The sequence below is a fragment of the Colossoma macropomum genome, unplaced genomic scaffold, assembly GCF_904425465.1.
Source record: "Colossoma macropomum unplaced genomic scaffold, Colossoma_macropomum, whole genome shotgun sequence".
NCBI lineage: Eukaryota > Metazoa > Chordata > Actinopteri > Characiformes > Serrasalmidae > Colossoma > Colossoma macropomum.
Genome location: NW_023494784.1, coordinates 17,685,016 through 17,695,682, shown reverse-complemented (window position 1 = coordinate 17,695,682; position 10,667 = coordinate 17,685,016). Strand labels below are relative to the sequence as shown.

At 37.5% G+C, this 10,667-nt stretch overlaps 1 protein-coding gene across 1 annotated transcript; it reads right to left on the bottom strand.

Annotated features, from left to right (window-relative positions):
* Positions 1 to 1,048: 1,048 nt before the first annotated feature.
* Positions 1,049 to 9,461, bottom strand: slc35a5 (solute carrier family 35 member A5). Its single transcript, XM_036583265.1, has 7 exons — positions 9,382 to 9,461; positions 7,822 to 8,005; positions 7,026 to 7,124; positions 6,712 to 6,845; positions 6,467 to 6,534; positions 4,128 to 4,911; positions 1,049 to 2,713 (listed from the first exon to the last, which is right to left on the bottom strand). The coding sequence occupies exons 2-7, from the start codon at positions 7,982 to 7,984 to the stop codon at positions 2,645 to 2,647; spliced, it is 1,317 nt and encodes a 438-aa protein (XP_036439158.1). The 5' UTR covers positions 7,985 to 8,005; positions 9,382 to 9,461; the 3' UTR covers positions 1,049 to 2,644.
* Between the last annotated feature and the right edge of the window lie 1,206 nt (positions 9,462 to 10,667).

The following is a 10,667-nucleotide window of genomic DNA, read 5'->3' as shown; positions in this document are numbered from 1 at the left end:
CTTCTAGACAATAAGGCCTCTGTACAATCATAATCTTCACTTTTTAAAGCCTGTTTTGCAGTTTTATTATATATGTAATTTTTTTTTAATGAAAACATTCTTCAAAAATAAAATTTATGTGCTTACTGCTTTGGTTCACATTGTATCATATGCAAAAGTTTGGGCACCCCTGGTCAAATGACATGTTTTGTTCTCAGCCTCAAGTCCTTGTACATTTAAATGCACGATTACTTTATCTATGCTGAATTTAACACATAGGGGAAAAAATGAATAAATAATGGCCATGCAAAAGTACACACACATTTTATATTTTATGTTAGATGTTTTTTTTTCCCCAATTTGTTAAACTCAGCAAATAAATATAAATTGTGCATAAAAAACTGCAGGAACATAGGATGTCTAAGTTTGTTCCCTGATACTTTCTTTTAGGAAATCAAGAAAACATTGTTATTTAACTGGGGGTGTTGATTTGACTTGACTCTATAAATCTTAAAGCAATCACAGCTTCATAACAGCACATTAATTCTATTTTTAAAGCTAGCTGGCATCTTTAAGCCATTGATTGTCACTGACACAAGGACAGGTAAGAGCTCTGGCTTTGGCACAACACATTCAAATTTCAGCAGATGACAAAATCCATTCATTGCTAAACTACTGTAGGCTGAACAGGCAGACATAAATGAATGTGTTGGTTTTTGCATCATCACAAAGACAACAAACAGGCTGTTTTGCAGCTTTGTTTCTATATATGGACTATATGGACTGGATAGAGGAAAATTCAGTTTTCCATGTTGTGGGCCGTTTCAGCCACTATCTATAAAGCACTGAAGCCATATTGTAGTCCAATATAAAACACACACACACACAGAAAAACTTGTTTTTAAATAAACCTGGAGCAGGGATATTGGCTCACTCATGCTACCTTCCCCAAAACTAAATGCTCTTCCATCCAGGCTTTCCCTATGTTCTCTGTATCTGTATTACTGTGTTTTACTGTCTTTTTCTTTTTTTATGTATTGATATACACGCAATAGCTCACAAACCCGTCTTTGTTTCTTGAAAAGTGCTTTAAAAGTATCATGTTTTATTATTAGTACCATAAAATTACCCATTTTCAATACTCAGCGCTACCTGAGACAATGACAACAAAAGTTTGCCATTCTAAAAATTACACTTCTTGAGCAGATTTATTTTAAGTGTTGCCAAAATAAATACTGCAGTTCCATCAAATAAAAATACTGCCGTTTTCCTGATGTGAATACATGACTTCATAAAGAAATCTATGTGAAATTCTACTAAAAGCAGGCAGGTAAGAGGAGGGATGCCATGGCACAAGAGAAAACACAGATATAATGCCTCACTGATGTAAATAAGCATTTTTATAAATTAAGGCTCGAGAAAATTACCAATGTAATTTCAAAGTTAAAAATATTTTTCATATATTTCCATTTTCCTTTTCTGTGCCATCTTAATTCTCAGTAAAAAGCAACTTCTGTAAGTAAACCCAGTACACAGTCAACAGCTGGTCAGTAGTAATTAATGCGAATGGACGCAAGTACTGAAGAACCACTTGAATGCGATATGCACTTATGATAGTAACAGTGGAATCAATGGAATATTATCTTGAGAAGAGCAAACACATTCCACTCTTTCTGAATATACACGGACCATTTTAAATAGAGCTATAAAATCTAACATGTTTAATACGCCATTTCAGTAATGTAATTTGTCTCAGTAGCCTAGTCACATTTGAGAAAACACCCATGAACATTTATAAGAAATACCACAATACACATATATATATATATATATGTATATATATATATATATATAGACAGATAGATAGATAGATAGATAGATAGATGGAGAGAGAGAGAGAAAGACAGACAGATAGTGCCATCATTACAGCAACAGCATTAGGCAACACTTTACTTGAAGCTTGCTGCATAACATTATAGCAAATGCCATATTCTGTTACTGTGTTACTAAGACAGATTTTTGTTCAGTAAGATAACAGTGTAATTTTACCATTACTCGTAATTGACAACACAGATGCCACGTTCGATGTCATGACTGCTAACTAGGGTACACTTAGCAGAAATTAGCATGTGACATAAGCTATCATGATGATTGATAACATGACAATGCTACAATCATATGTAAAAGATTTGACAGCCTTGGTCAAATGATGACAGTTCTGCACATACTAATACACCATTACTGTTTATTTGCTTAAGTTAATATATTGGGGGAAAAAACACATTTCCAATATGTTAAACTGAGCAAATAAATAGAAACTGTGCACTACAATTAGCAGAAAAATGCTTACTTAAGTTTGTTCTCTGTAGAGGATGTGTTACTTATTCTCACTCAGAAAATCAACAAAACATGTAATTTGACCAGAGGTGTTAAACAACGTACTGGATACAACTCTATATTACTGGAAAAAAAACTCTGATATCTATGATATATTGTGACATATGACATGTTTATGGCATGGTTATGTCAATATCATACAGCACGGTTCAAGTGTTTAAAGTGCCAAGCAGCATTATAAATACAGGCACATTAACAGGTCATTTACAAGATAATTACAGTCAGGTCACAGCAGTTGAAGGCTGGAATGTGAGAGGTTCATACAGGCTCAGAAAGACTCCTCTTCAGAATCACTCTCTGTGTTGGACTTGGTAAGTCTCTCCAGCTCTTCCCCATCCTAAAATACAAACAGCAGAAAAACACATACACGGTAAACACACATAGCCTGCATGACGGATGCACAATATGCAGCTGAAATGTAAATCACATCCTACATGCATAGTTACAAACACACTGACTCAGACATCAACTGACTCAACTAACTCGTAAGAATGATAAAATTCTTCACATAACTTTTGCACTTGAGACTATAAACAAATGGCTAGACAAAGTCTCCATTCACCTGGCTGCTAACCAGGTTCTTATGCTTCCTCCAAATATTATATTTAATTTAAATAAAGAAATTATCCAAGGTATGTCTGGGCTGCAATGAATTGCAATTTCATTACAGGGAATCAGGTTTCGTACCACTTTTCCTAAATCAGATTAATGCTCATCTAGTTGCCCGTCTACAAAGAGCCAACTGTGAACACACAAATAAAAGAAAACAACTGGTACACAGGAAAGGATGAAGATACTATATGGTGAATATTCACACTAGAGGTGGGCAACATAATGTTATCATTACTGTAATACATTACATAATGGGCAGCATAAATCTTTCTCTAAAACTGAACAAGTCTCGACTACAAGTATTATAAAACAGACAAATTTAGACCAGTTATAAAGAGACTGTAAAGAACAACAACCAATGTATAATAACTACACACTGAAAAAGTGAAAAGTAGCTGATTGTTGGCAAATAAATTAATGTATAAATTATACTAATTTAAAATTGTTTGATTTTCTTCCTCCTGTGCCTTCATTTTGAAAACATTTAATAACAAAAAAATAATAATTTGTACAGTACTGAGCGAAAGTCTGAGACCACCCATCATTTACTCATTTATCTTCTTTTAGAAGATATTTGTGAGGAGATAAAACATAATCAACTTGCATGAGGAAGGGGGACAAAAGTTTCCAAAACTAGAGTTTAAATTTTTTTAAAAGATGTAGAGAAAATGGGACAACTGCACAAGACGTGGTAGACTGTCACTATCAGATAAACAGCACTTAGGTTTCCATCTTTGAGAGAGAGGAAAAAAATCAAGCTCCACTGTTGCTTCAGATCTGAAAACATCCATAAGTGTTTCTGTCCATCCTTCCACTCAATGCTATGAGTCTAAAAGTAAGTCTGAAAGGATGTGCAGCTGTCAAAAACCCCTTACTGAGAAAAGGAAATGGATAGAAAGAAAAAAAATTTGCAAATCAAACAAAAATGTTTTTGGGATTACTTGGATCGTGAGAACCTAATGGCACTTTTGACAGGAAATTAAATAAATGAAAGCTGACTTAAAGATGGATGAAATTAAGGCTGATACCATGATGATATATTATGTATCATGAAAACAGCTTAAGGTGTCACTATGTTACACTTTTGCCATATCACCACCCTTAATTCAGACACACTAGATTTTGGGTTGGGTCCTTACCCCTCTGGACCTCTCATACACCTCCCCGTTGATGACCCTGAGCCGCTCCTGTTGCAGTGCATACTCTGGGTCCTTCGGTTTGCTGCTGTGGTAGATGAAAATAGCCAGCAGCACCACAGGTGCCTGCAGGAAGAAGTCTAGTGACGGGTGAAAGTCAAAGAGGAAAAGTGAAAGTGCCGTGATGATCACCGTGGTGATCTGGCCCGTCAGCACATGAAACATATTGTCACGGAACTTCAGGATGAAGGCCACAGACAGGCCGAAGGCCGCAGTCACGAAGATCAGCATCACGGAGTAAGCATTGTGACCATGCAGCAGGCCACAGTGTAGAGTGACCACCCGAGAGTCACTGTGCAGGAGCAGCGTAAGGCCATTGAAGGCCAACCCGAAGGCATACAGTCTGCTGTTCTGGATGAAGATGCTCTCGGCCAGCTGCTCACCATCCTTGAAGATCTTCTCGTTGTAGATGTTGGCCAGTGGTGAGATGAAGCACTGGAGCAGCAAAAGCACGTAGCCAAAGCCGAAACTGCGAAGACGCTGGAGGATCTGACTGCCCTGCAGCTGCTGCGGTAGACCTTCCAACCAGCTGGAGTTGCTGCGGTCGTGCCAATCCGTCTCCAAACGAGTGTAGTTGAGGCAGCTGCCGGAGGGAGTGGAGAGGTGTGCTGGGTGCAGGATGTGTGTGGAGTTCATGTGCTGGTTACCAGCTGTGCCTGTGGACAGTGCCACAATGGAGAGGAAGAGGATGATGAGGGAAGCCCACTGTACCCAGGACAAGCGCCTCCTGCAGAGAGCAGCGGGAAATTACCATGGCTGCAAGAGATGGCTGACAAGTCTAAGAATGATAATCTGTCTCATTCTTAGTCCCACGTTTAGTCTCATTCTTAGTCCAACATCAATTAGACATTAGAAATGTTACTTAATTAAAAATAAAAGCACTGTCTATGCTGGAATGCTGTCTACTGTTCATATGATGCACACAGTCATTCTGACAGATTGCAATGCACTACAGTAAGCACTTGGGGTGATGCGGCTTCTGTTGTTTCGTTGCACCGTAGAAGATGAAACAGATGTACAGAAGAAACTTAATGAAGACAGTGAAATGCAACAGCAGAAGGCATAATGATTTGACTTCTCAATTAGACAAATAATTCTTGATTGTAGAATAATCATTAGTTACAGCTTTTCCAGCTCTGCAGGTAACACTGCTGCTCTCCACATAGCAGACTCAGTTTAGATTTCCTGACCGGGGCATGATTTACCAACAAGAGTCCCTGGACAAGACTAACACTTCACTTCCCTTCATTTATAACTTGATTACACAACAGCCTTCTGCTGTTGCCTTTCACTGTCTTCATTAAGTTTCTTCTGTGTATCTGTTTCATCTTCTATGGTGCAACACTAGAAGCTGTATTGCCCCAACTGCTTACTGTAGTGAACTGCAATCTGTCTGAATGACTTTGTGCATCATATGAACAGTAGACAGCATTTTAGCATAGACAGTGCTTTTGTTTTTAATTAACATTTCTAATGTCTAAATGATGTCTAATCAATGTTGCCCTGGGGGACTAAGAATAAAGACTAAAAGTGGCTCTGGATAAGAGCATCTACCAAATGCATAAATGTAAATGGAACCAAATCAACTCTTTGGATTATTATGAACTGTTTTAGTTGTGTAAAGCCCGTTTAACACCAGACACAGTAACCATGCCAATTGACGCAACGTGCCACATGCAATACACGCCTGTGTTAATCAGTGTAGCCATGTGAGTCACGTGGTTGCGCAGCACTGCAAAAACGCATTTTGTGTCTATTTTGACACTGCAGCACACAGCATGCTAGCGTTTCTAGCTAGAAACAGTACAAAATTCAACATTCTTGCTATAGCGTGCAATCCAAGCCCATAATCAAAAAAGCAGACAGCTGGTTTTAAGTTGTAGCAGCAGCATTGCACTAGTATAAACTTCAGGATCGTTCTTGAGTCTGTTGGACTGATCAGGGAAATATAATAACTGAGGAATTGGCCAATCAACACCACTTTCAGACAGGTGAAAGCTAATACCAGTGCTCAAATGTTATCTACATAAAGTTTATTTAATTGGCAAAAAGAAAAAAGACATTTGCAGGTTATATTATCTCACCCATTGCTGAAAAAACAAATGTGGACAGAAAATACTTGTCACTGCATCAACGCTGCACGAGTTGTATCCAGTGTGAAATAGCAAGTGTCACAGTGTAGTTTAGGCATAAAATTGTGAAGCACTTGGCATCTCCATGACTAAAGCTGAGAACTACAGAACTATAATTTATTGTGAAATTAGTGTGACTTCCATACTTACTTCAAAATAATTCGGAACAGAACTGCTGTGGTAAGAATGACAACATTGGAGAACAATACTGCCATGGCCTGTAAAATACAGAATGAAATAAAGGCTGCATCAGTGTGATTTACTGATTCACTGAATGCTCTGAAATGTTAAGTACGTATGTGTGTAAGCTGTTCATACTAATATGCAGTAATATGTTATGAATTTCTATCCCAGCAGCATGTGTGGACACTGAAAACTGATGAAGCCCAACTTACAGGCTGCAGGTAGGTCATCACATAGAAGATAATGAGGTTGTCAAGGAAATACAGGAATGCAGGGACAGCCCACTTTAGACAGCTAGGAAGAGAAGAACCAGAGGAACAGCCCAAGTCCTTACATGAGCGACCCTCTGCAAAAGATATACACATAAAAGTCACATAATTATAAGTCTAACAGTCTTTAGTTGTTCTGCAAATGTAAATGATGTTTAGTGACAACGGATGGACAAATCAGAAAAAAGCTACTTTTAAAATTACAGTGAAAGGTTTAGAAGGTTTGTTTTACCCCAAAACTGGCACCCAAAGCTTACCTCGAATGATCACTCGCAGTGACATCACTAAACAGAAGATGAGCTTGACAGCCTCTGCCATTAAATTTACAGAGGCAGGGAGAAAGTCATACTTGTTATCTGCAAAAGTTGCAAAAAAATTAAATGATGAATGTTAGCAGGCCAACACTGTTCAGTCTCTTAAATTACTTACTTGAGGCAAGACCAATGTTTTCTAATGATTTAAACAACTTAAACAAATAGTGATGAACCTATTTGTTATGTATCTATCCTCGCGAATTACACTGCTAATTTAGTCAATGCAGATTTACATTATCTTGGTGTGTATGTAAGGTTATATTTCATATATCGCAGTTGTCACCTGAGATAACAAAAGCATGTTGTAATTTTACTCATTGTTCACCTAAAGTTTACTGAAATAAGTGGAGAAATTCTGTCGTGTAGGTTCTTCACTTTCAATCTATACTACATTTGTGTTTCTAAGTATAAAAAGTTTTACTACAGCGGCGACCATATGGACAGTGTTCCTCCAGAACCTTCTGTCTTCTGTTTGGGTCTTTAGGCTTCTGAATGTCTGGTTCATGATTCCTCTGATTGTATCCATCCATCTTGTAGCTGGTTGTTCTCTTCCTCTTTTACTTTTAACTCTTCCCAGCACAAGGGTATTTTAGAATCAGTTCTTCTCAGAATATGTCCAATATAAGGTGGCTCAATTTGCTTATCCAGGCTTTGAGTGAGAGGTGAGGCTTGATTTGTTTGAGGATCCATTTGTTTTAGGTTGATGGTTACAGGTTAGCTCAGCCACAATCACACTTACCTTCATTGGCGGAGAATTTGAGCAGGATGATACGACTGGTCCCCAGTGTGACAAACCCCAAGCCCAGAGTCAGAGTGTAGGCTGAGGAGCGAGAGCACAGCCAGAAACGGGGACAGCAGCAGCAGCATGAAGAGGAGGAGGAGGAGGAGGAGGAAGGAGCCATTCTGGAAAACAGGAGCTGTGGCTAAATCCAGCAAGACAAAAAAAAGACACAATCAGAAGAGGCAAGACCACCTGACGAGTTTATCAAATAAGAGTGAGAAAGGTAAACAACACACTACAGCAGCTTCATGAATAATCATATGTCTAGAAACCTTGAAGGAGCTCAAAGGAAAGGTTTGTTTTCTGAGCTAACTGAAGGCGTGTAATTAATTAATAAGCAAAGGTCAAGCCAGAAACATTCACACAACACAAGACTGAGTCTAACAAAGTGGTGTTTAATTAATTAGGCCAGGAGTCAGAGGGCCTTAAGAATGTTTGGTGATTTCTTTGTGCTGACACATCTGATTCAACTCATCTGTCAAATTCTAGGTTTAGTAGGTGTGTTTCAGCAGGACTAACTAAAACTAAACTAAACTGGCCTGTCCTGTTGCAGGGTGTTACCTAGACCTGTACATACAAAAGGGCAAATACAAGGCAACTAACTTAGAGGCGACTTAAGATTTTGTGGAAATAACAAAGGAATTATTCTAATCTATGTGGGTTTTTTGAAGGAGAGAGGGCAAGAAAAGGTTTACAATAACTGAGACCAGCTGTGTATGTGAAGGTTCTCTATGCCAACAAAAAGCCTATAGGAATCATCTCTTCTTCAATACTGTACAGATTTGCTGATAAACCCAGAGATACTGTGTTTTTTAACTCCAGTCCCACAGACCACCTGCACAGGTTTATGCTTTCGTGCTCTAATTCAGTAAATTCAGTTCATGAAGGCTAGATTAAACAAACTGGAAAAGTAGATTAATTAAATAAAACAAAAAAAAGAAGACAGACAGATAGATAGATAGATAGATAGACAGATAGATAGATTCAAGGAATTCAAGGAATATCACAATCTGTGAGAGACTTGATCATAATGCTGCTAATGACGTCACTCAGGTGCAGGAACACACGACACTACACTGCAGGTGAAATGTAACCTGCTGAAGTCTACAGGACTGAGCCTGGAAACTCTGGTCGAGATCACTTCCAATGCTGGACAGGGCGGGCTAATACAGTGACAGCGCTTTAAATGACCACAAAATTACTGTTTACTTGTGAAAAGCCACCCTAAACTCTAAAAGAGTGAACTCAACATCAACGATGAAACGAGAAACAGGTGCTACTGCGTGTCCATGATATGATGAGCGCCTAAAGCTGCTCTGAGCTGCAGCGTTAACGTCAGTCTGAAGTTACTGATATTATTGACATCATTGATCAGGCTGCGCTGCGCAGCACCGCGGTGAAAACACAGCACGCAGAGCTCGTCACTCACACTGCATTACCGGAGACTAAAGAACAAAGGAGATGAAGAAACGCGACACACAGCTTTATTAACCAAGGACATCTGGGTTTTATTATTACCTTCTAACTACCTATCAGTCCATCTGCACACACTCCTCTTCCCAGTTCCACGCGAATCAACCAACACGCATGCGCAGAATTAAGAACGACGCCATCAGAGGTGCGCATTTTCACACGTAAAGTCCTCTTTTCGATACAAGCGTTCCTTAAATAAACAAATAAATAAATAAATAAATAAATGCATTGTATGTGTGTAAATTGCATGAAGCCACATTGAGTGTAATAATTTTGTATTGGAATTTGTGTAGTTAATAAATAAATAAGTGTTGTTCTGGGGCAGAAGTGTCTTTAGGATTAGGATAATCGCCTGTGTGGTAAAACCATGGCAATACTAACCCATGTAATAATGCCAAACGATGAATTACACTACAGAAAGAACTACTAGGTCAACCTTCAGAAAATGTTGTTTTCCCACTTCAGTCCGCCTCTGCTTCAGTCCTAATTAAATTTTCAAATTTTATTTTTTTTTCAATTTTTAATTTGATTTTTAACTATCCTGATTTTATTTCTAATTTGATTTTTAAATAAATACATTTTAAATAAATATTTTTAAATAAATAAATTGTTTTAATCATGTTTTAATCATGTTTTTAATTTCTATTCTCCTTTACTTTTTTATCCGACCATATTTTATCATTTGTAAAGCGCTTTGGATGACAGCAGTGTATGAAAGGTGCTATATAAATAAACTTGCCTTGCCTTTGCATTGCCTTACATTTTTACAACCCTGTTTAGATTGATTCCAATTAATTGTGTTATATGTATTTGTAAAATACTTTTGAACTGTTCAAATAAAAAGCAAAAAAGTTTTCTTGTGTTTTGTATAACTCTTACAAATATTACTTCAAAGCATTTAGAGTTTTTTTCTCCATAAACAAAAAAACTTTTCTTGTATTAGTAAATTTAAGTAATGAAAAGTGATTACCAATTAAAAAAAAGATTATTATCATTATAAATATATACATATTCTTTTTTGAAAAAAAATTAATAATGAATTTGTATTTGTAAAGTGAGAAAACAGAATGACAGTACTGACTTGTCTGATGGGTCTGATGGTCATTCTGCAAAAATAACAAGATGATGTAAATTACTGTGTATGTCATAGTAAATGGAATATTCCATTGTTTTACAAGGGGGACAAGTTTGGTGGCAATAATAAGTAAGATGGCACCACTCTGAAACCAGGTATCAGTCGAGTCTATATCAGCAGGAAATGCTTCATCAGATATTGGAGGGGAAAAAGAATATATAAACTTCTGTAACAAATTCATCCTAAAATAGCACAC

Bases quoted from the DNA above. Each gene is read 5' to 3' on its own strand.
- slc35a5 (XM_036583265.1), bottom strand. From the start codon at position 7,984: ATGGCTCCTTCCTCCTCCTCCTCCTCCTCCTCTTCATGCTGCTGCTGC. The intron at 6,535-6,711 runs GTAAGTTGGGCT...TGTATTTTACAG, and splicing joins TGATGACCTACCTGCAGCCT to GCCATGGCAGTATTGTTCTC. The intron at 2,714-4,127 runs GTAAGGACCCAA...TTTGTATTTTAG, and splicing joins TGTATGAGAGGTCCAGAGGG to GATGGGGAAGAGCTGGAGAG.